The sequence below is a fragment of the Prionailurus bengalensis genome, chromosome B3, assembly GCF_016509475.1.
Source record: "Prionailurus bengalensis isolate Pbe53 chromosome B3, Fcat_Pben_1.1_paternal_pri, whole genome shotgun sequence".
In the NCBI taxonomy this organism is placed as follows: Eukaryota; Metazoa; Chordata; class Mammalia; order Carnivora; family Felidae; genus Prionailurus; species Prionailurus bengalensis.
Genome location: NC_057355.1, coordinates 28649617 through 28675042, shown reverse-complemented (window position 1 = coordinate 28675042; position 25426 = coordinate 28649617). Strand labels below are relative to the sequence as shown.

The 25426-nt window shown below is 36.7% G+C and overlaps 1 protein-coding gene across 11 annotated transcripts in view; it reads left to right on the top strand.

The window, feature by feature from the left end:
• TUBGCP5 (tubulin gamma complex associated protein 5) overlaps positions 1 to 25426 on the top strand; it is a 66603-nt gene that overhangs the window by 30408 nt on the left and 10769 nt on the right. For 5 of the 11 annotated variants that reach the window (XR_006293223.1, XM_043554916.1, XM_043554913.1 and 2 more), the window contains 11 exons: positions 11609 to 11716; positions 13907 to 14024; positions 14779 to 14868; positions 15639 to 15732; positions 16223 to 16469; positions 18141 to 18343; positions 19902 to 20017; positions 21939 to 22207; positions 23148 to 23346; positions 23971 to 24159; positions 25243 to 25425. Coding sequence is in view for 10 of the 11 variants with exons in the window: in XM_043554916.1 (XP_043410851.1) it covers positions 11609 to 11716; positions 13907 to 14024; positions 14779 to 14868; positions 15639 to 15732; positions 16223 to 16469; positions 18141 to 18343; positions 19902 to 20017; positions 21939 to 22207; positions 23148 to 23346; positions 23971 to 24159; positions 25243 to 25425 (1816 nt within the window). In the remaining variant the exon portion in view is untranslated. The remainder of the gene's footprint in view (positions 1 to 11608; positions 11717 to 13906; positions 14025 to 14778; positions 14869 to 15638; positions 15733 to 16222; positions 16470 to 18140; positions 18344 to 19901; positions 20018 to 21938; positions 22208 to 23147; positions 23347 to 23970; positions 24160 to 25242; position 25426) is intronic. The other 6 variants (XM_043554920.1, XM_043554918.1, XM_043554917.1 and 3 more) reach the window with 5 other exon arrangements.

The following is a 25426-nucleotide window of genomic DNA, read 5'->3' as shown; positions in this document are numbered from 1 at the left end:
ATACGCAGCCGAGAATCCTTTACCAGCAAGTCTGTCATTTAGAATAGAAGGAGAGATAAAGGTCTTCCCGAACAAACAAAAACTGAAGGAATTTGTCACCACTAAACCAGTCCTACAAGAGATCCTAAAGGGGATCCTGTGAGACATTGCTACAAGCATAAAACATACAGACATCACAATGATTCTAAACCCATATCTTTCTATAATAACACCGAACGTAAATGGACTAAATGCGCCAACCAAAAGACATAGGGTATCAGAATGGATAAAAAAATAAGACCCATCTATTTGCTCTCTACAAGAGACTCATTTTAGACCTGAGGACACCTTCAGATTGAGAGTGCGGGGATGGAGAACTATTTATCATGCTACTGGAAGTCAAAAGAAAGCTGCAGTAGCCATACTTATATCAGACAAACTAGACTTTAAATTAAAGGCTGTAACAAGAAATGAAGAAGGGCATTATATAATAATTACAGGGTCTATCCATCAGAAAGAGCTAACAATTATAAATATCTATGCGCCAAATACGGGAGCCCCCAAATATATAAAACAATTACTCATAAACATAAGCAACCTTATTGATAAGAATGTGGTAATTGCAGAGGACTTTAATACTCCAATTACAACAAAGGATAGATTATCTAGACACAGGTTCAATAAAGGGCCCTGAGTGCTCCATTGGATCAGATGGACTTGACAGATGTACTTAGAACTCTGCATCCCAAAGCAACAGAATATACTTTCTTCTCGAGTGCACATGGAACATTCTCCAAGATAGATCACATACTGGGTCACAAAACAGCCCTTCATATGTATACAAGAATTGAAATCATACCATGCATACTTTCAGACCACAATGGTATAAAGCTTGAAATCAACCACAGGAAAAAGTCTGGAAAACCTCCAAAAGCATGGAGGTTAAAGAACACCCTACTAACGAATGAGTGGGTCAACCAGGCAATTAGAGAAGAAATTTAAAAATATATGGAAACAAACGAAAATGAAAATACAACAATCCAAATGCTTTGGGACGCAGCGAAGGCAGTCCTGACAGGAAAATACATTGCAATCCAGGCCTATCTCAAGAAACAAGAAAAATCGCAAATACAAACTCTAAGAGCACACCTAAAGGAAATAGAAGCAGAGCAGCAAAGGCAGCCTAAACCCAGCAGAAGAAGAGAAATAATAAAGATCAGAGCAGAAATAAACAATATAGAAGCTAAAAAAACTGTAGAGCAGATCAACGAAACCAAGAGTTGGTTTTTTGAAAAAATAAACAAAATTGACAAACCTCTAGCCAGGCTTCTCAAAAAGAAAAGGGAGATGACCCAAATAGATAAAATCATGAATGAAAATGGAATTATTACAACCAATCCCTCAGAGATACAAGCAATTATCAGGGAATACTATGAGAAATTATATGCCAACAAACTGGACAACCTGAAAGAAATGGACAAATTCCTGAACACCCACACTCTTCCAAAACTCAATCAGGAGGAAATAGAAAGCTTTTGAACAGACCCATAACCAGTGAAGAAATTGAATCAGTTATCAAAAATCTCCCAACAAATAAGAGTCCAGGACCAGATGGTTCTCAGGGGAGTTCTACCAGATGTTTAAAGCAGAAATAATACCTATCTTTCTCAAGCTATTCCAAAAAATAGAAAGGGAAAACTTCCAGACTCATTCTATGAAGCCAGTATTACTTTGATTCCTAAACCAGACAGAGACCCAGTAAAAAAAGAGAACTACAGGCCAATATCCCTGATGAATATAGATGCAAAAATTCTCAATAAGATACTAGCAAATCAAATTCAACAGCATATGGGGCGCCTGGGTGGCTTGGTCGGTTGGGCGGCCGACTTCGGCTCAGGTCATGACCTCGCGGTCCGTGAGTTGGAGCCCCGCGTCGGGCTCTGGGCTGACAGCTCAGAGCCTGGAGCGTGTTTCGGATTCTGTGTCTCCCTCTCCCTCTGCCCCTCCCCTCTTCATGCTCTGTCTCTCTCTGTCTGAAAGATAAATAAACGTAAAAAAAAAAAATTCAACAGCATATAAAAAGAATTATTCACCATGATCAAGTGGGATTCATTCCTGGGATGCAGGGCTGGTTCAACATTTGCAAATCAATCAACGTGATACATCACATTAATAAAAGAAAAGGTAAGAACCATATGATCCTGTCAGTTGATGCAGAAAAGGCCTTTGACAAAATTCAGCATCCTTGCTTAATAAAAACCCTCAAGAAATTCAGGATAGAAGGAACATACCTAAAGATCATAAAAGCCATTTATGAAAAGCACACAGCTATCATCATCCTCAATGAGGAAAAACTGAGAGCTTTTTCCCTGAGATCAGGAACACGACAGGGATGTCCACTCTCACCGCTGTTGTTTAACATAGTGTTGGAAGTTCTAGCATCAGCAATCAGACAACAAAAGGAAATCAAAGGCATCAAAATTGGCAAAGATGAAGTCAAGCTTTCACTTTTTGTAGATGACATGCTATTATACCTGGAATATCCGATAGACTCCACCAAAAGTCTGCTAGAACTGAATCATGAATTCAGCAAAGTTGCAGGATACAAAATCAATGTACAGAAATCAGTTGCATTCTTATACACTAACAATGAAGCAACAGAAAGACAAAGAAACTGATCCCATTCACAATTGCACCAAGAAGCATAAAATACCTAGGAATAAATCTAACCAAAGATGTAAAAGATCTGTATGCTGAAAACTACAGAGAGCTTATGAAAGAAATCAAAAAAGATATAAAGAAATGGAAAAACGTTCCATGCTCATGGATTAGAAGAATAAATATTGTCAAAATGTCAATACTACTGAAAGCTATCTCCACATTCAATGCAATCCCAATCAAAATTGCACCAGCATTCTTCTCGAAACTAGAACAAGCAATCCTAAAATTCATATGGAACCACAAAAGGCCCCGAATAGCCAAAGGAATTTTGAAGAAGACCAAAGCAGGAGGCATCACAATCCCAGACTTTAGCCTCTACTACAAAGCATTGGCACAAAAACAGACACATAGACCAATGGTATAGAACAGAAACCCCAGAACTAGACCCACAAACGTATGGCCAACTCATCTTTGACAAAGCAGGAAAGAACATCCAATGGAAAAAAAAACAGTCTCTTTAACAAATGGTGCTGGGAGAACTGGACAGCAACATGCAGAAGAATGAAACTAGACCACTTTCTCACACCATTCACAAAAATAAACTCAAAATGTATAAAGGACCTGAATGTGAGACAGGAAACCATCAAAACCCTAGAGGAGAAAGCAGGAAAAGACCTCTCTGACCTCAGTTGTAGCAATTTCTTACTTGACACATCCCCAAAGGCAAGGGAATTAAAAGCAAAAATGAACTACTGGGACCTTATGAAGATAAAAAGTTTCTGCACAGGAAGGAAACAACCAACAAAACTAAAAGGCAACCAACGGAATGGGAAAAGATATTTGCAAATGACATATCGGACAAAGGGCTAGTATCCAGAATCTATAAAGAGCTCACCAAACTCCACACCCGAAAAACAAATAACTCGGTGAAGAAATGGGCAGAAAACATGAATAGACACTTCTCTAAAGAAGACATCTGGATGGCCAACAGGCACATGAAAAGATGCTCAACGTCGCTCCTTATCAGGGAAATACAAATCAAAACCACACTCAGAAATCACCTCACACCAGTCAGAGTGGCCAAAAGGAACAAATCAGGAGACTATAGATGCTGGCGAGGATGTGGAGAAACGGGAACCCTCTCGCACTGTTGGTGGGAATGCAAAGTGGTGCAGCCACTCTGGAAAACAGTGTGGAGGTTCCTCAGAAAATTAAAAATAGACCTACCCTATGACCCAGTAATAGCACTGCTAGGAATTTACCCAAGGGATACAGGAGTACTGATACATAGGGGCACTTGTACCCCAATGTTTATAGCAGCACTCTCAACAATAGCCGAATTATGGAAAGGGTCTAAATGTCCATCAACCGATGAATGGGTAAAGAAATTGTGGTTTATATACACAATGGAGTACTACGTGGCAATGAGAAAGAACAAAATATGTCCCTTTGTAGCAACATGGATGGAACTGGAGAGTGTTATGCTAAGTGAAATAAGCCATACAGAGAAAGACAGATACCATATGTTTTCACTCTTATGTGGATCCTGAGAAACTTAACAGAAACCCATGGGGGAGGGGAAGGGGGAAAAAAAAAGGTTAGAGTGGGAGAGAGCCAAAGCATAAGAGACTCTTAAAAACAGAAAAAACTGAGGGTTGGTGGGGGGTGGGAGGGATGGGAGGGTGGGTGATGGGTATTGAGGAGGGCACCTTTTGGGATGAGCACTGGGTGTTGTATGGAAACCAACTTAACAATAAATTTCATATATTGAAAAATAAATAAAAGGTGATTTATAGAACAAAAAAAAATGTAACTGATGGAATGGGAGAAGATATTTGCAAATGACATATCAGATAAAGGGGTAGTATCCAAAATCTACAAAGAACTTGTCAAACAATGCCCAAAAAAGAAATAATCCAGTGAAGAAATGGGAAAAGACATGAATAGACACTTCTGCAAAGAAGACATCCAGGTGGCCAACAGACACATGAAAAAATGCTCAACATCACTCATCATCAGGGAAATACAAATCAAAACCACAGTGAGATACCACCTTACACCTGTCAGAATGGCTAACATTAACAACTCAGGCAACAACATATGTTGGCAAGGATGCAGATAAGGAGGATCTCTTTTGCATTGTTGGTGGGAATGCAAGCTGGTGCAGCCACTCTGGAAAACAGTATAGAGGTTCCTCAAAAAACTAAAAATAAAACTACCCTATGACCCAGCAATTGCACTACCAGGCATTTATCCAAGGGATACAGGTGTGCTGTTTCGAAGGGACACATGCACCCCCATGTTTATAGCAGCACTATCAACAATAGCCAAAATATGGAAAGAGCCCAAATGGCCATCGATGGATGAATGGATAAAGAATACAATGGAGTATTATTCAGCAATCAAAAAGAATGAAATCTTGCCATTTGCAACTACATGGATGGAACTGGAGGGTATTTTGCTCAGTGAAATTAGTCAGAGAAAGACAAAACTCATATGACTTCACTCATATGAGGACTTTATGAGACAAAACAGATGAACATAGGTAAGCAAAACAAAAATAATATAAAAACAGGGAGGGGGACAAAACAAAACAGACTCATAAATGTGGAGAACAAATAGGGTTGCTGGAGGGGTTGTGGGAGGGGGGATGGGCTAAATGGGTAGGGGCATTAAGGAATCTACTGAAATCATTGCTTTAATATATAGTAACTAGTTTGGATGTAAATTTTAAATAATAAAAAATAAAGTAAAAAAAAATACTGATTATAGGCACATCACTCGGGGTAGTCTGATTTTTAGTAGGTTAGCATTTCTGGTGATTCTGCAGTGGGTCATAGATCTCACTTTGGAAAACATTGAGATAAATATTTATGAATTGGAATCCTACTTGAGATCCCAGAACTGTTATATCATTTAACTAAATGATTTTAAATATTTTTGAAAGAAGTGTGGTTATCAAAAGGGCATTTTGATACGTTAATAGCACTTAATGACTATACATTAAATTTTTGACTCATTGAAATTTTGTTATTTGTTGGAGTATCTGTTAAAAGTCACTGGTTTGGGGTAATATTTAAATTTTTTTGCAACAAAATTCAGCTTCACAGAAAGCCAACAAAATACAAAATGATATATTAAAGAATGGTTTTGGATAGATAATTTTTTGCCTTATAGGAGCTGATGAAAATCATTAACAAAAGTTTCTGAACATGTATATCAACATAAGCAAATATATGTAAACAAAAATGTAGTTTGAGTTGCAAGATTTTGGAAACAGGCAAATCACAATTGTGGATTGCCTTGTTCTTCATTCAGTCTTTTTTTTCTTTCTTTTGAATTTTTTGTTTTTAGGTGAAGTATAATGACACAATTTTATATTAGTTTCAGGTGTACAGCATAGTGACTTGAAATTGTATACGTTATAAAATGCTCACCACCCTTAAATGTAGCTATTATCTGTCACCATACAAAGTTATTACAATATTATTGACTGTATTCCCTATGCTGTACTCTTCATCCCAGTAACTTATTTTATGACTGACAGTTTTTACCTCTAAATCTCCTTCTAGTTCCACCCATCCCCCCATCCCTCTTCCCTCTGGCAAACACTAGTTCTCTGTGTTTACAAGTCTTTTTCTATTTGTTTTGTTTTGTAGATTCCACATATAAGTGAAATCGTATTTGTCTTTCTCTGACTTATTTTAATACACTCTTGGTCAATCCATGTTGTCATGAATAGCAAGATTTCATTATTTTTTGTTGCAGAATAGTAGTTCAACCTCTATATACACCACGTTTTTTTTTTAATCCATTCATCTATTGATGGATTTAGGTTGGTTATTGTAAATAATGCTGTAATAAACATACAAGTCCATATATTGTCTCAAATTAGTGTTTTCATTTTCTTTGGGTAAGTACCCAGAATTGTAATTACTGGGTCAGTGGTATTTCTATTTTAATTTTTTGAAGAAATTCCGTACCATTTTCTACAGTGGTCACACCAATTTATTTTCCCACCAGGAATGCACAAACGATCCCTTATCCCACATCCTTCTCAAAACTTCTTATTGTTACTTCTTGTCTTTTTGATTAGCCATCCTAGATAACGTAAGATTATATCTCATTGTGGTTTTGATTTACATTTCCTTGATAGTAATGCTGAGCATCTTCTCATGTGTGTCTCTTTGCCGTCTGTACATCATCTTTGGAGAACTATTCAGGATCTTTTGCCCATTTTTTAATCAGAGTATTGGGGAGTTTTGGTGTTGGGTTGTATAAGCTGTTTATATATTTTGAATGTTAACCATTTGTTGGATATATCATTTGCACAGATCTTCTCCATTCAGTAGATTGCCTTTTCATTTTGTTGATGGTTTCCTTTGCTGTGCAAAACCTTTTTATTTTGATGTAGTCCCAATAATTTATTTTTGCTTTTGTTTTCTTTGCCTTGGGAGACATATGTAGAGAAATATTGCTAATATTGATGTCCAAGAGATTACTGTCTGTGTTTTTGTTGTTTTTGTTTTTAGGAGTTTTGCAGTTTCAGGTCTTCCATTAGATCTTTAATCCATTTTGAGTTTATCTTTGTATATGGCATAACATAATCATCTAGTGTCATTATTTTGCATGTAGCTGTCCAGGTTTTTCAATATCATTCTTAGAAGAGACTCTCCTTTCCCCATTGTATATTCTTGCCTCCTTTGTCATAGACTAATTGAGCATATAAACATGGATTTATTTCTGGTCTCTCATTTCTATTCCATTGATCTATGTGTCTGTTTTTGTGTCCATACCATACTGTTTTGATTACTGTAACTTTGTAGTATAGTTTGAAAACTGGGATTGTGATACCTCCAGCTTTGTTCTTTCTCAAGGTTATTCTGGCTATGGGGCGAATTTTGTGGTTCCGTACAAATTTTAGGATTGTTTGTTCTGGTTCTGTGAAAAATGCTCTTGGTATTTTGAAAGAGATAGCATTGAATTTATAGACTGCTTTGGATGGCATTATGGACATTTTAACAGTATTCTTCCAATCCGTGATAAGGGTATATGTTTACATTTATTTGTGTTGTCTTCAATTTCTTTCATCAGTGTCTTATAGTTTTCAGAGTACAGGTCTTTCAGCTCTTTGCTTAGTTTTATTCCTAAGTATTTTATTATTTTTGGTGTGATTATAAATGGGATTTTTTTTCTTAATTTCTTTTTCTGCTACTTTGTTGTTAGTATATAGAAACACAACAGTTTTCCTTATATTTAAAAAAAATTTTTTTTAATGTTTACTTATTTTTGCGGCAGAGAGAGAGAGGGATACACAGGATTGGAAGCAGGATCCGGGCTCTGAGCTGTCAGCACAGAGCCCAACGCAGGGCTCAAACCCACAAACCATGAGATCATGACCTGAGCCGAAGTTTGATGCTTATCCAAGTGAGCCACCCAGGCGCCCCAACACTCTTCCTTATATTAATTTCTGTATCCTATAATGTAACTGAATTCATTTATTAGTTCTAATAGGCTTTTTTTGGTAGAGCCTTTAGGGTTTTCAATACATAGTATCATATCATCTGCAAATAGTGACAGTTTTCTTTCTTACCCAATTTGGATGCTTTTTAGTTCTTTCTTTTATCTGTTTGCTATGGCTAGGACTTCCAGTATTATGTTGAATAAAAGTGGTGAGAGACTTGTTTCTATTCTGATCTTAGAGGAGAGTTTTCAGCTTTTCACCATTGAGTATGATGTTACCTGTGGGTTTTTTATATGTGGCCTTTATTATGTTGAGTTATATTTCCTCCACATCCACTTTGCCGAGAGTTTTTGTCATGAACGGATGTTGAATTTTGTCAGATGCTTTTTCTGCTTCTACTGAGGTGATATTTTATCCTTCATTTTGTTAATGTGGTTGTATGATGTTGATTGATTTGCAAATATTGATCCATCCTTACATTTCTGGGGAAAATTGTAGTTGATCATCATGGTTGGTGATACTCTTAATGTATGTTGAAGTCAGTTTGCTAATATTTGTTGATGATTTCATCAATCACATCAATTTGTTGATGTGTTCATCAAGGATATTGGCCTATCAAATTTTTTGTGATGTCTTTATCTGGTTTTGGTATCAGAGTAATGCTGGCCTAATGAAATGAATTTGGATTTTTTTTTTCTATTTTGAAATAGTTTGAGAAGAATAGTTATTAACTCTTTTTTTAATAATTTGGTGAAATTCACCTAGGAAGTCATCTGATCCTAGACCTCTGTTTATTGGGAGTTTTTTGATTGCTGATTCAATTTTGTTACTAGTAATTAGTCTGTTTGGGTTTTCTATTTCTTCCTTATTCAAGGTTAGAAAATTGTATGTTTCTAGAAATTTATCCATTTCTTCTAGGTTGTCCAATTGGTGGCATATAATTTTTCATAGTAGTCTCTTACAAAATTCTTTTTGTTTCTATGCTATTGGTTGTAACTTCTCTTTCATTTCTGATTTTGTTATTTTGAATCCTTTTGATGAGTCTGTCTAAAGGTTTATCAATTCTTTTTTATCTTTTCAAAAACCAGCTCTTAATTTCATTGATCTTTTCTACTTTTCTATCTCTATTTCATTTATTTCTGTTCTATTTTGTCTGAGTTACTTTCTTCTACTAACTTTGGGTTTTGTTTGTTCTTGTTTTTCTAGTTCCTTTAGGTATAAGATAGGATGGCTTATTTGAGAATTTTCTTGATTCTTTTTAAAAAAAAATTTTTTTTTAACGTTTATTTTTATTTTTGAGACGGAGAGAGACAGAGCATGAACGGGGGAGGGTCACAGAGAGAGGGAGACACAGAATCTGAAACAGGCTTCAGGCTCTGAGCTGTCAGCACAGAGCCCAACACGGGGCTCGAACTCACGGACCGCGAGATCATGACCTGGGCCAAAGTCGGACGCTTAACCGACTGAGCCACCCAGATGCCCCAAATTTTCTTGATTCTTAAGAAAACCTGTATCACTATAAACTTCCCTCATAGAACTGCTTTTATGACTCCCAAAGATTTTCAACTTTATGTTACCATTTTCCTTTGTCTGCATATATTTTTTAATTTTCTCCTTGTTTTCTTCATTGACCCATTGGTTGTTTAATATCATTTTGTTTAGTTTGCACGTGTTTTGGGTTTTTTCCCCAGCTTTCTTAATTAATTTCTAATTTCATACCATTGTGCTCAGAAAAGATACTTGATGTGATTTCCATCTTAAATCTATTGAGACTTATTTTATGGCCTAACATGTGATCTGTCCTGGAGAGTGTTCCATGTGCCCTCAAAAAGTACATATATTCTGCTGATTTGGGAAGAAATATTCTGCATCTATTAAATTCATCTGATCTGTTGTGTGGTTCAAAGCCACTGAAGTCTGTTTTCTCTGATGTAAGTATTGCTGCACCAGGTTTTGGGGGGTATGGGGGAGTGGGGAACTGATATTTGCATGGAATATCTTTTTTCATTCTCTCACTTTTCAGTAGGCTGTATGTGTCTTGGGTCTGAAGTGAATCTCTTGTAGGCAGCATGTAGATGGACTTACCTTTTTTATCCATTCAGTCATTCTATGTCTTTTCATTGGAGCATTGAGTTCATTTACATTTGAAGTAATTATTGATAGGTATGTAAGTATTGTTTTTTGGTAATTGTTTTCTGTTTTTGTGGTTTTTTCCTGTTCTTCTCTTGCTCTCTTCCATAATGATTGATGACTTTTTTTAGTGCTCTGCTTGTATTCTTTTCTCTTTTTTGTGTATCTTCTATATTTTTTTGGTTTTTGGTTGTTATGAGGTTCATGTATAACATCCCAGATATATAACACATTTGAAAGGCACATTTTCACTCTACCTCCCCACATTAAACTTTCATACTAGGTTTATAAGTGATTGATCTACCAACTTTATTATGTGTTTACCAGTAAAATTTTTCCCTTTCATAATTTTCTTCTACTCATAGCCTTTTCTTTTCTGCTTAAAGAAATCCCAATTAAAAAAATAAATTAAAAAAAAAGAAATCCCTTTAACATTTCTTATAGGCCAGTTTAGTGATGATGAACTCCTTTAGCTTTTTTTTTTTTTTTTTTAATATCTCTCCATAAATTCTGAATAACAGTCTTGCTGGGTAGAGTATTCCTGGTTGTAGGTTTTTTTTTTTCTTTCAGCACTTTGTATATATCATTGCCACTCCCTTCTTACCTACAAAGTTTCTGCTGAAAAGTTAGCTGATAGCCTTATGGAGTTCCCTTGTACAAAAATAGTTGCTTTTTCTCTTTCTTCTTTTAAGTCTCTCTCTTTATCTTTAATTTTTGACATTCTATGTGTTATGTGTCTTGATGTGAACCTCCTTGGTTCATCTTTTTTCAGGCTTTCTGTACTTGGACCTGGATATCCAACATCCTTGAACCTGGATGTCCACTTCCTTCCCCAGGTTAAAGAAGTTTTCAGCTATCGTATTTTCAGATAATTCTTTTGCCCCTTTCGCTCTCCCTTCTCCTTCTTGGATCACTATAATGTAAATGTTAGTATGCTTATTGCTGTCTCAGAGGTATAACCTAACCTTGTTGTTATTGTTTTTAATTCTTTTTTTCTTTTTGCTGTTCCATTATTTTGCTTTCCGTTATTCTGTCTTAGCTACTGCTATCTAGCTGCTTCTAGATAGCTTCTAGACATCCTCTAATCTGCTGTTAATTCCTTCTAGTGTTTATTTTATTTCAGTCATTGTATTCTTAAGCTCTGATTGGTTCTTTTTATATTTTCCATCCCTTTGTTGAAGTTCTAAGTTCATCCACTCTTTTCTCAAGTCCCGTGAGGATCTCTATGATTATTACTTTCAACTCTTTATCAGCTAGATTACATTTCTCTGTTTCACTTAGTTCAAAAGTTGTTTTGTCTTATTATTTCATTTGGAATATATTCCCTGGCCTTCTCATTTTGTTTCACTTTCTGTGTTTGTTTCTATGAATTAGGTGGAACACCTACGTCTTCCAGTCTTGAAGGTATGGCCATGTATAGGAACATCCCCTGCATAGACTGTATGTCTGGAAACGTAGGCTGGCTGGCTGGAGATATAGCAGGTGCGGGATGAAGATCTGGGGGCAGTCTGTGTCAGGGGTACCCTGATGGTCCAGTTGAACAGCCACAAATCTGGCTGCTCCATGCAGGGGGCCCTGTCATAACAGCTGGCGCTGGAGCAAGCACAGGCCAGGGTGTCCCCAGGGTACTCCACATCAGGGCCATTTTGGCAAGAGGGCTGAAGCTATAGTCAGTGCAGGCTAGGGGTGTCCCACTACCTGCTATACTGGGGTAGCTTTGTTGGGAGGGCTAGAGCAGGGATGTTTGGAGGCAGTGGTGCCATCTTAGGTATGTAACTGCAACTGGTGTTGGTTAGGGGCCCAGGACTCACCAAGGTAGCAGGCCACCTAGAGTGCCCAGACCCTGCTTCCCTCTATACTATCAAGGTTGAGGAGAAACATAAACAGTGGTGTTCACCAGCACCTCTGGCAACTCAGAGAGTTCTAGCTATTCCTTCACTGTTTGGTGGACACTCTAGGGTAGTAAATGGGTTTCCTTCAATTCTAGTCTAGTTTCCCTTTAATCCGCAGCTTTTTCCTGTGTCCTAGGGTGGGCAAATCTTCTGGTCCCTCAGTACTGTCCCTCACCACTGCATTTCACAGCATTGGGGGTCATGTTCCTGTCATTACCATGTTTCTGTCTCTCCTACCCCTCTCTATGTGGTACCTCTGTCTTTTATACAGAAACTGTTCAGTCAGCCCTCAGTTCTTTGGGCAAAATTGCTCCATATGTAGGTATAGATTTGGTATGTTGATGGGTGGAGGGGAATTCAGAGTCTTCCTACACCACCATCTTGGACCTCCCTCCCCATTAGGTTTTTTCTTTTTTTAACATAAGCTCTACACCAAACATGGGGCTTGAACTCTTGACTCCAAGATCAAGAGTCGCATGCTCCACTGAGCCATCTAGGCCCCCCTCCCATTTGGTTTTTTACATAGATGACCATTATCATCTGCAAGTATTGACAATTTTGTCTCCTGTCCATTCTTATATCTTGTATTTTCTTTGTGACACATTAATGGTGTCTGTTTTGGCCAGGCCTCTAGTCTGCAGAGGAAGCATCAGCAGTGAGAGCAGGTTTCCTGGAGTGGGTCTCAGTCTAAGAGGGATGCACCTGAAATTCCTTCATTAAGTGTGATTTTGTGTTAGTGAATCATCCTTGAATTCCTGAACTCCCATGATGGTTCTGTTATTTTTTACTACAATTTTTTTTTTTTTAAATAAGCTCTACACCCAACATGGTGCTCAAACTAAAGACCCTGAGATGAAGAGTTGCATGCCCCACCAACTGAGGCAACCCCTGGGTTAGCTATTTTTTAATTTAGAATTTTTCATTTTTATTCTTTGATGAACTTTTTTTGTCTTTATCTGGTTTTAGAAGCAAGGTTATATTAGCTTATAACCCAAATAACATATCTAATTCTTTTTTTTAAGTTTTATTTATTTATTCTGAGAGAGAACGAGTGGAGGGGTGGATAGACAGGGAGAAAGACAGTCCCAAGCAGGCTCCGCAGTGGCAGCACTGACCAGGGGTTCGAACTCATGAACCATGAGAGATCATGACCTGAGCTGAAACCAAGAGTTGGATGCTTAACCGACTGAGCCACCCAGGTGCCCCAGATATCTAATTCTTTAAAGCTTAGCACCAGCCCTCAGGGTTTGAGGGTTCTTGAGAGCATCTTTGGTTACCATTTCAATTTCTTTCATGACTATTGAACTATTATTCATGGGGTTATTTAAAATTGAGTACTTTTTTGGGGCGCCTGGGTGGCTCAGTCGGTTAAGCGTCTGACTTCAGCCCAGGTCACGATCTCACGGTCCGTGAGTTCGAGCCCCACGTCGGGCTCTGGGCTGATGGCTCAGAGCCTGGAGCCTGCTTCCAATTCTGTGTCTCCCTCTCTCTCTGCCCCTCCCCTGTTCATGCTCTGTCTCTCTCTGTCTCAAAAATAAATAAACATTAAAAAAATTTTAAAAAAATAAAATAAAATAAAATAAAATAAAATTGAGTACTTTTTTATTTTATAGCCAGTGATACTTAATTAAATTTTGTATATATGTTCCTGTATGTATATTCTAAAGAGCCTTTTTCAGTTGAATGTTTGAACAAGGCCATAAGTCCAAAATTGTGGCATAGTTGATCAGGTGTTTCTTTGTTAATGCTCATAACTTAAACTTACTAAATATCCTTCCAGTAGATGAGCCAAATGGCCGAAGCTGGCTGGAGCAGCATGTTGTTCATCAGTACTGGACAGCCAGATCCTCGAGGTTTCCTCATAGTTTACATTTGCACTCCAATTTAGCCTCTGTCTGGTAAGAAGCTAAGTTTTTCATTTAATGTGTTAATAGAATAAACTTTGATATTTTAATATTTGCTTTAAATTTGTGGTTTAAATCGAGTACTTCCCTAAAATTTAAACTTGTTTTTTTTAAACAATTCTAATTGAACATAGTTTTAAATTATTTAATTATTTTTAAAATGAGATTAATTATTTAATTATAATCTGTCTTTTGACTTATTTTCGAAGTGAGTGGATTGGTTAAATTAGGCCATTTATTTGATTTCTGTTTTAATGCACTTATTACAAAGTTACAATTACTATTTGCCCAAACAATACACAGTTTTAAGCATTTGACTCAGTCAGATGTAATATAATATATATATTATTATATATATATAATATAATAATTGGAATTATTCTCAAAGTACTTCTCTTAGAGTATTACAGTTGACATGTAGAAATGAGTATGGGAGGGCATTTAAAGCATATTATGTTTATTTGCCTTATTAATTACCTGTTAAATTACCACTAAATGCATATATATTTTTTTAATGTTTATTTATTTTGAGGGAGAGGAAGAGAGCACACAAGGGCGGGGGGGGGGTGGTCAGAAAGAGGGAGAGAGAATCCGAAGCAGGCTCCACACTGTCAGCACAGATGTCAAGAGTCAGACACTTAACCAGCTGAGCCACTCAGTCTCCCCTAAATGCATATATTCCTTAAGGCATGTAATTTTACTTCATGAGAAACCTTTTCATTGACATTTGTTGTTTACTGTCTAATAGGGACCAACACTTGTATAGCAGTGACCCATTATATGTTCCTGATGACAGAGTTTTTGTTACTGAGACACAGGTTATTCGGGAAACCTTATGGTAAGATCTATTAACCTAAGTATTAGTGTAGAAGATTTTATTAGTGAGAAGCCAGAATTTTAGTTTATAAGGAAAAGTATTCACAGTTTCTTTACATGCTTTCTAAATATAGGCCCTTGGGTTTAACCCAAAACTGTTTCTAGTGCTCCCCTACAGGTAGCCTGGGGTCCTCAGTAAATCCATATTTCAGAATTGATTGTGGAGATTATGAGAATTTGGTATGTTTGCTTCTTTCCCATTTTAAATAATTTAGTATATGATTTAATTATATTAAACCATTACTTTTTTAATATCTGAGTTCAAAGAAAGGTTCCTGGTTTGCTAACTGCTCTTAATAGGCAAGAGTTTATCAATGAGAGCCTGTGTCCTATACCTGGAAACCAGGAATCTAAGATTTTAGATTGTGTTCACACAAAAATGAAAATGAGAAATGCAACATGTAGTGCTGGTATTACTGAGATTTCTAGGTTATGGTCCTCTCTACCAAAAAGTATATTGACTTTCTTAAAAATGGGAAATCTGCTTGGGCCATCACAAAGAGGAGGAAATACTTTAACAACACTATTTCAACTTCTCTGTAAGATAATATTGAAATACCCTTGAGTCTTAAGTTAATCAGATAAAAAGATTGATGTCTCTTATTTTCTAATTCTCTGACCTGTTTGCCCCCAACACCCAATTTTGAATCTTTTGTTAAAACTTCTTAGGCATTACTGTAATGAACATTTTTATAGATTTAAAGTACATTCATCTTTTTTATTTCATTTCAGGTTACTTTCAGGGGTAAAAAAGCTCTTTATATATCAGTTGATAGATGGGAAGGTAACCGTGAGAAACAGTATTATAGTAACTCATTTGACACATGTAAGTTATTTGTAATTTTTCTAATTAAAATTAAATAAAAGGATTTATGTAAACCCTGGTTATATAACTTTAGAACATTTTGCAATATTAAAATTAGTTATCAAATCTACTTAACGTCCCAAAGACCAAATTAAGTTATGCATCTTTACAGTGCTAGAGAATTCTTTAATAGTGTATGTTATATTCACATTTAGTTTCAATTTACATGTTCTGCTTTTTGTCAGTTCTATATTGGAAAGCTGTATACTATAAATTTTTTGCTTGTAGCACATTTATTTACCTTGTAGGTGTTTTTAAAAAGTATAAGCCACAATTCTATATTCTGTAGAAATTAATGCTTGTATTCCTTTGAGTATAAAACTAAATATTCATTTTGTTCTCTACTAAGCATAGTGTTTAAAACGGTCACAAAATAAATATTTTAGTGAAAGAATATGAATTTGAATGTTTATAGAAGACTCCACATGTTTGCGGTTTGCTTCTATTGTAGAGCTGTTTACGATCACTGCTAGAACAAATAGCAGCATATGGCCAAGTTGTGTTTCGACTCCAGGAATTCATCGATGAAGTCATGGGGCACAGCTCCGAAAGCATGTTACCTGGAAATGGTTCTCTTCCCAAGAAGTTGACTGAAGCTCCCTTTAGGACATACCAGGCTTTCATGTGGGCCCTGTACAAATACTTTATTAGTTTCAAAAAGGAACTTACAGACATTGAGAAGTACATCATCAATAATGGTATTTAAATGTCCTTCCCTTCTACTCATAAGACATAAGTCATATTTTGAATGCCATCTAGGTTATTAACTGATAAAAGGTTTGAAAATTCTATTGTAAGTAAGTAATAATCATGATAATTTTTAAATCATTTTAAATTTGTATTTTAAGCCATTCCATTCCCTAAAAATCCAAATACTATAGAAAGTTTACAGTGAAATTATTCTTCCTGTGCTATCTCTCCAGTCAAGTACTCAGTTCCCCTCCCCAGAGGCAACCAAGTCATAAGTTTCTTGTCCATCCTTCCAGAAATAATTTAAACATATGCAAGCAATGCATATTCATATATACATACCTTGTAGTCTGTTAACTACTCTCTTCAAATTATTTTCTAATTTAAATTTTGAGGATTATATCATACAAAAGTGTAAAGAGCCTCCTCATTCTTTTCTACAAATTCTCTTTTACAAAGATGTATGAATGTATAATAGGCTTATCGCCTTTTGTTTGTTGTGGACTTTTTTATTTTATTTTAGAGAGAGAGAACGCAAGCAGTGGGGAGAGGGGCCGAGAGGGAGAGAGAGAATCCCAAGCAGGCTCCATGCTTGGTGTAGAGCCTGATGTGGGGCTCAATCATATGACCCTGGAATCATGACCTCCGCCAAAATCAAGAGTTGGATGCTCAATTGACTGAGCTACCCAGGCACCCCCAACCACCCAACCAATCCCCTTTTGATGAACATTTAGGCTATTTCTGATCTTTTGCTATTGCCAACAGTGCTGTAGTGATAACCACTAGCGTAATTGTACACACGAGCTGCAAGTTATAGCATACATTGTTAATGGACTTGCTAAAGTTAAAGAGTATGTGATAGCATGTGTGATTTTGATACACATCACCACATGGTTTTCCACAGAGAACAGTTGCCAGCAATGTATATGAATACCTGTTTCCTTACACTCTTACCAACAGTGTGCTGTCAAACCTTTTGATCACCAGTATGACAGCTACAAAATGGTAACCAGTGTCAGCTCCCCTCCACCACTTTTATTTTCAACTACTACAAAAAATAGTACCCAGAAGACCTGTATTCTCATCACCCAACTTCCCCAATAACCTCCACCCTTGCATATAGTATGTTATCAAAACTAGGAAATTGACATTGACACAATACATGTAATTGCTCTGCAGACCTGACATGAGTTTTACCAGTTTTGCAGGTACTTGATATTTTGTGGGGAGAGGAGTAATATCTTTGTGTATAGTTTTGTGACACTTTGTCACATGTATATATTTGTATATCCACTTTCATCTTCAGGATACGGAGCTCTGCCAATCCCATGAAAAAACTGGCTCTTGCTCCCCTTTGTAATAACCATCCCCTCACTAAAACAGTAGTCAACTGTTATCTGTTTATTTGCCCAGTGTAGTTTTAATTTGTATTATTATGTTAAGAATTGAAGTCGAGTTTAAGAATCACTTTTATTTCCTTTTCCCTGAAATTCAGTTACTTTATACATTATTTTTCTTCAGAGTTGTTTTTTCTTTAGGGAAATTAGCTCCTTATGAAATGAGATTAAAACCCACCACCGTCCAGTTCGCCATATCTTTCTATGAGTTAGCTTTTATATCACATTCTGAATGCAGATATGCTTCCTTGCTAGTGAGTTTGATTCCTTGATATTTTGCAGACACTACAATAACTCTTGCAATAGTGGTGGACAAGTTGTCACCTCGACTGGCTCAGCTCAAAGTTCTCCACAAAGTATTTAGTACTGGAGTAGCAGAAGTTCCACCTGACACTCGAAATGTTGTTCGGGCATCTCATCTGCTCAACACACTGTACAAGGCCATTCTTGAATATGACATTGTTGGAGAAGCCTCTGAGCAAACTGTATGTAAGACTTTTGTCCTAAGTTGTATGACTCCATTCTGTTCAGCCAAAGGAGTGGTGGATAGACTGTCATATAGTTCTTTGTAAAAATGGTACTTAAATCGTGTGTCAGACAGCTGTTCAGAGGGTGTTTTTGTTTTTAAAGAGAGAGTGTGTGAGTGGGGGAGAGTGGCAGAGGGAGGGAGAGAGAATCTTAAGCAGGCTCCTCACTCAGCACAAGCCTGACACTGGCCTCAATCCCATGACCCTGAGATCATGACTGGAGCTGAAATCAAGAGTTGGGTACTCAACTGACTGAGCCACCTCAGGCATCCTTTTGTTTTGGTTTTGGTTTTGGTTTTGGTTTTTTCAGAGTTTAAAAAAATTTTTTTTTCAACGTTTATTTATTTTTGGGACAGAGAGAGACAGAGCATGAACGGGGGAAGGGCAGAGAGAGAGGGAGACACAGAATCGGAAACAGGCTCCAGGCTCTGAGCCATCAGCCCAGAGCCCGACGCGGGGCTCGAACTCACAGACCGCGAGATTGTGACCTGGCTGAAGTCGGCCGCTTAACCGACTGCACCACCCAGGCACCCCATGGTTTTTTCAGAGTTTTAAAATTGGCTTCTAAATTCAAGGCTACAGGAAACTAGCTTCTTACCTTTAATTGCCAAGGTCACCAGAAGGATGAAGCGATAACAAAGCAAAGCATAAAAGCAAGATGTGAAAAATGCCTAGCTGACTTATTATAGATATTTGCAGCAACTCTTCCTTGAATAAAAATACAAATCTATTATATAAGGTATTTAGAGTAGTCAAATTCATAGAAACAGAAAGTAGAATGGTGGCTGCCAGGGACTGGGGAGAGGAGAAAAGAGAAGATATTTAATAGGTACAGAGTTCCAATTTTGCAACATGCCAGAGATCTGTTTTCACAACAATATGAATATACTTAACACTACTGAATTGTACACTTTAAAGTGCTTAAGATAGTATATTTTTGTGTTACCTGTTTTTTGTCACAATTTTTAAAAATACAAATCTAACTGGAGATTTATAATCTAGAAAACTGCAGGTTTGTTTGGTCAGATACACATTTTGTTTGGATGTTTGGATACACATGCACTAGGTATATTTCCTAGTTTGGTGATGTAACTTTTCTCACCATTTTGATACTGCAGTTCAGTATAAAACAGGTTAATTTCTTTCAGCTATGCAGTTTTTTTTTACTACTTGGAACTATAGTAGAATGAAATCATTTCCTCATTCCAAATGGACATTTTGCTAATAGTGTGCTTTAGATAGGATAAGCGTGCCTCAGTTTGGACTATCCTACTTAGAACTGTTGTTCCTCTTTAACTTTCACTCTCAAGAGAGTCCTGGTATGGACTACAGACAATATGGTCATCTCATATTTAGGTGAGTTTTCATAAGGATTTTATAGAGTATGTTTTGGATTTTTAATTTCTTTTTGTCAAAAAACAATTACTTTTGAAAAGGTGTTTCAGAAATGTTTAAACTTCATTTTATCCAGAGACAAGGGGGTTCTGATAGTTGATTGTGCACACTCTGTCCTCAGGTCTCCCTGCTGTTCTCTCTCTGGGTGGAAACAGTAAGACCCTACCTGCAGATTGTGGACGAGTGGATCGTGCATGGGCACCTATGTGACTGCGCTAGGGAGTTCATCATCCAGAGGTTGGGTCCTACACACAGCTCAGGAGACCTGGGGTGCTGCTCATACCTTTTTTCTCTCACAGGAAAATAATGCACTTTTGTAGTTCAGGTGATACTGAGGAAGACCAGTGCAGTGACAGACTATGGTTTTACCATAAACAAGTTGTATTGAATTTTTATAGAAGATGTCAGGAATCAGCCAAAAATATGTCTCCCAAGTTTTATGTCAGTTCACAGCTTTCCTTAGCAAATTCTGCTTTTTAAATGATAGTGTGTTTATGGTTGGCTGGTATGGTAAAAGGCATATTGCTTCCTAAAGAGGGAATTTAGGTGATAATAAGTGGCTTCAACTAATTGCTGTTATAAATTAATCAGTAGGATAAAAGATTTGAAAGTATTACAGAATATGCCTCGAATACATTTATTTTCCAAATTAGCTGGCTTTTTTAATCTTCTTAATAAAATATTTCGGAAAACAATTAAGGAAAATCATAATTCACTTATGATTTCCCCTTCAGTTAATTGATGTTTCTGAGCAGAATCATACAAACTGCAAATGTAGAACTCTCTTAACTCACTTTTAAGTTATGCACTCTGTTTAGATGTGTGGTTTTTATGGATAGCTATCCATTTAACTCATCAGAAAGGAGACTGTTAAGTCCTTACAACTCTGAAAAGGTAACCCTGCTTATACACTGCAGATGTAAATTAGCTAGCCTCCTTTAACTGAATCTCGTGTCTGTTATTATATCGTTTTTCATCGATCTTACATGATAATTTTTGTGAAAATGGGATTCTGGCTGTTATTAAAGGGTGGTGAGTGACCATCATTTGATTGTTAAAAGCATTTCAGTTAAGGATCTGTACGGGACGAAAAAATGTAGAAGTGTAGAGATTACTTTTACAGGGAATGGCAAAATCGGTAAACTTTTATTCTACTTCTAAAGAGAATCAAAGTAATCATATTTTGTTTAATTCTAATTCAAGAAACTTTTTGTCATAGACTCTAAGTCTGAAGTTCTCTTTTGGCCAGCAAAAGAGCAGGACGCAGGATGAAAAGCAAGAGATGGCTAATATCCTGGAAGACAGGAGCCCCAAATAAGGGTCCTTGCCCCGTTTTTATTAAGATCAGAAGGCTTACAAACATGGCGATGGACATGCACAAAGAGAGACTGAATCTGTGAACATTAACTTGTAGACGTGAGGGAAAGGGAGTCTTGAAGATATTTGGGGTTAGGGGTGTGGGTTAATACAAAGCAAAATCCTGACACCAGGGCAGTCAGGCAGGAGGTTGTTTACAGCAGACATGAAGCACCACCTTTGTTTATCTTAGCTAGCCTAGGGGATGAGACTGGTAGGGGAAATAACCTCAGAGTTAACGAGGCACCTTTCTTTTGTTAATCATCTCCTCTCCGGGCTGCTTCAGCTGCAGCCCAACAGTCCAATTTATCTGTTTACCTAACTTGTTCCTTTCCTCCTGTGAAAGCAGCTTTCTGCTATACTACTAAACTGGGGGGTGCTTCCACCCTGAATATCTAATCTTGTTTATTTCATGTGTTCTATATTGGGGCTTCTGCCCCACCTTCTCTATACTTATTTACCTAATCTTGTTTACCCAAACCAAGGTGTGAGCATCCTATGGCTTTGTAATTCTTTATGCCTTGTTAACCCATTGGTATAAGCCCAGGAAATTTCTAAGCTTATTCCCTACAACTTTTTACTTAAATTTTACCTGTGTCATTCAGAGTATTTATCCACTTTTCTGTTAAACTGAAGTCAGATAAAACCTCTGCCCCATTTTGCCTGAAGATTGCTTCATATTACTAATAATTGATATTATTGTGTTTTGGAATGTCTGGACAACATGCCTAAGCTAAAACAGATACACTGTTGTTTTTAAGGAAGTAAAGTTGAAGTTTAAAATTCTTTTGAATCTTTATAGAAACAAAAATGTTCCAGTAAATCACAGAGACTTTTGGTATGCAACTTACACACTATACAGCGTATCGGAAAAGACAGAAAATGAAGAAAAAATGAGTGATAATGCTAGTGCAAGTTCTGGCAGTGACCAGGGGCCCTCCAGCAGGCAGCATACCATGGTGTCCTTCCTCAAACCTGTCCTTAAGCAGATAATTATGGCTGGCAAGTCAATGCAGCTGCTGAAGAACCTGCAATGTGCAAAGAGCACCACGTGCCAGGACACAGCCAGAGGTAGAAGGTTCCTTTTCCATGTATCCCTCAGCATTCAGGCAGTTACTCTGTCTTCATTTTTGTCATCCTGAAATATGTAATTATTTTGTAGTTTGAAAATTATCAAAGCCTTTTGCTTTCATGGAAATTATCACCTTGTTACTGCTCCTAATTGAAAAGATTATCCTCAGTGGAAACTTTTAGCACTGTTTCAAAGGCAGTGATTGCAGTAATGATAAATTCCACATGCTTTTTCCTTAGTCTGGATTCCTTAGAACTGGTCATTTAAAAAATAAATCTCTAGCATTTCTTAGTGCAGCATTTAGCTGTTGAGGACATAAATGTAAACCCTGGCAGATATGAATTTGTTGGTTAGCAGTTTAGACTTGATCATAGATTTCAAGAAAATCTTGATATAATTTATGGCCTTTTTTGATACAATTTAAGCAATATACTTCAACTTTTAACAACTGACTAAAAAGATTTGAAAGGTGTATATATAGCCTTAATTGTTTTTAAATCACCTTAATGTTACATTACTTTGAATTGTATTTACTTTAAATAATATTTTCATTTTGTGGAATATTTCCTTTTTGACTGAATAATAAAATGTAATGAGCTTTCGGGACCACTGTCAAAAGTGTTTTCCCCAATGAAATTATGACTCCTATAACTATTATAGTGCTGTCCAGTATGGTGGTAACTTAACTTTTAAGCACCCTACTTAGGGTGTTACTCTGTTCAGAAAAAATTAGCTCATACTTTGAATGTTTATGAACTTTGCAGTTATCTAACAGGGTATAAAAGTATTTAGTTGTACTGTACTGTGGAAGTAAAGAAACAGGGATAAACTCTCATAGGCCAAAGGAAAAATACCAGACTATATTAGGATAAAACTACCTAATGCTACTTAATATTATTTACAGGAATATAGTTCACCAAACATATTTCTTTGTTTCAGATGCAGAGAGAAAAAGCTTGTATACCCTGTTTCTGGAATCTGTACAGTCGCGTCTTCGACATGGAGAAGATTCCACTGCACAGGTCCTCACTGAGCAGCAGGCTACCAAAGAGAACCTAATTAAGATGCAGTCCATTGCTGAAAGGCATCTTGAACTGGATGATGTTCACGATCCCCTCCTGGCAATTAACTTTGCAAGGTGATACATACCTGCAAGATTTTAGATAATTGAAATGGCAGAATCTGTGCAGTATTTAGTAACTGTTAATTTCTGCTAGTTAGGGCTTTCCAGCCTTAAAAATGAAAACCTTTGTAGCTTATCCTTTCTAATGAATGGAATGCAAGAGGGCACTGTGTTCAATTTGGCCTCCTTGTTTGTGAAAGTCCATAGACTACCTTGTGTCCTACATCCATGGGGAGTTGCTGTTACTCATACAGAAAGTCTAGGTCTTGTGCAAGTATGTGACACATACACACACACACACACACACACAACTTAAAATGTATCTTGGCCCTTAGGTGGTTTTAGGCGCACCATGCCTTACTGTCTAATGCATTGCCCTTATTCACCTCATATACTGCCTGAGACGCAGTGGCGAAAAAGACCTACTCAGTACTTGACCCTTAAGGCAGAAGTGGTTGAAAAACTGTTTCACTTAAAGGATATTTGGGGTGGGCGGGGGGAGTTTCTTTCTGTAATAGTTGGTAATTTTAAGACTAAAGGTAAAAATGGGACTCTGGAGTTTTGCTTTTAAGGGAATTCTGTTGATAGCAGCTCATTAAAAAAAAAAAAAAAAAAAAGACTCACGTTTTTATCCTAAAGGTTGTATTTGGAACAGAGTGACTTTCATGAGAAGTTTGCTGGTGAAGATATATGTGTGGATAGATCATCAGAATCTGTGACATGCCAGACTTTTGAGTTAACACTGAGATCTTGCCTCTATCCTCATATTGATAAGCAGTATCTCGAGTGCTGTGGAAACCTCATGCAAACTCTGAAAAAAGACTACAGGTATAAAGGAGTAGTTTAATTTTGGAAGTAGTCAGTAGTTTATTGCACTTTAAGAACAATTGAAATTATTTTAAAACCTATGTTTCAAGTTAATTTTTAATAAAGTAGGAAATGAGTATGCAATGAATAATTTTGAGAGAATCAACTAGCCATCTGTGTTTCACACCATTATGTTGTGAAATTTAATCCTTTATTTCTGAGACTCTACCCCGAAAGAAATACAGAAAAAGCTTGTTGCACAAAAATGCCCATCTGAAAGTTTGCTGTCAGAGGGAAGAACATGAAATTACTTAGTAATAGATGACCAGTTCTTTAAATTATGGCATATCCATAAAAATGGCATATCCATATAAGCTTTGGCAAATCTGTCATGTATGAACTTTATAAAGTTTATGTTTCTCCAGAGTTTTAAATAATGTAAAATGTTCTTAAAACTTAAAAAGGATATATAATATAGTGGGAACTATATTTTTTCAAATGCATAGAAAAAAAAGACTAGAAAGAAATATCCCAAATATTAACAGTAGAAATTCACTATGAATAGCAGGATTTGGACTGACTAGTTTGTTACACTTTTTTTTTTTACACTTTTTTTTTTTAAGTTTATTTTACTTATTTTGAGAGAGAGTGCGCGTGTGCGCAAGTAAACAGGGGCGGGGCAGAGAGAGAGGGAGAGAAAATCCCAAGCGGGCTCTGCACTGTCAGCACAGAGCCTGATGTGGGACTCGAACCCATGAACCGTGAGATCGTGACCTAAGCTGAAACCAAGTGTTGGACACTTAACTGAGCCACACAGGAGCCCCTAGATGGTTACACCTTTCTACTTTGGCCATCTTTCTACAGTGTTATAGGAAAGTAACATTTCTTTCTATTAAAGGCAAACATATACTATTTTTATTATTTTAAAAGTCTCTAAGAGGTGTTAGTATTTTGGGATTTCTTTTTGTTTGTTGTATTTCTGTTTTTAGTAAATGTAGAATGTAAAACTCTTTCAAAATTAGTAGTGTACAAAATCTGCTACTGATCTAAAATTCTGTCTCATGAGTGTAAGATCTTTCTGTAGCTTATTTTCTCTCCATTTAGACTGGTTGAGTACTTGCAGGCCATGAGAAATTTTTTCTTAATGGAAGGTGGAGATACCATGTATGACTTCTACACATCAATTTTTGATAAAATAAGAGAAAAGGAAACCTGGCAGAATGTGTCTTTTCTTAATGTTCAGCTTCAGGAAGCAGTAGGACAACGTTATCCTGAAGATAGTTCACGG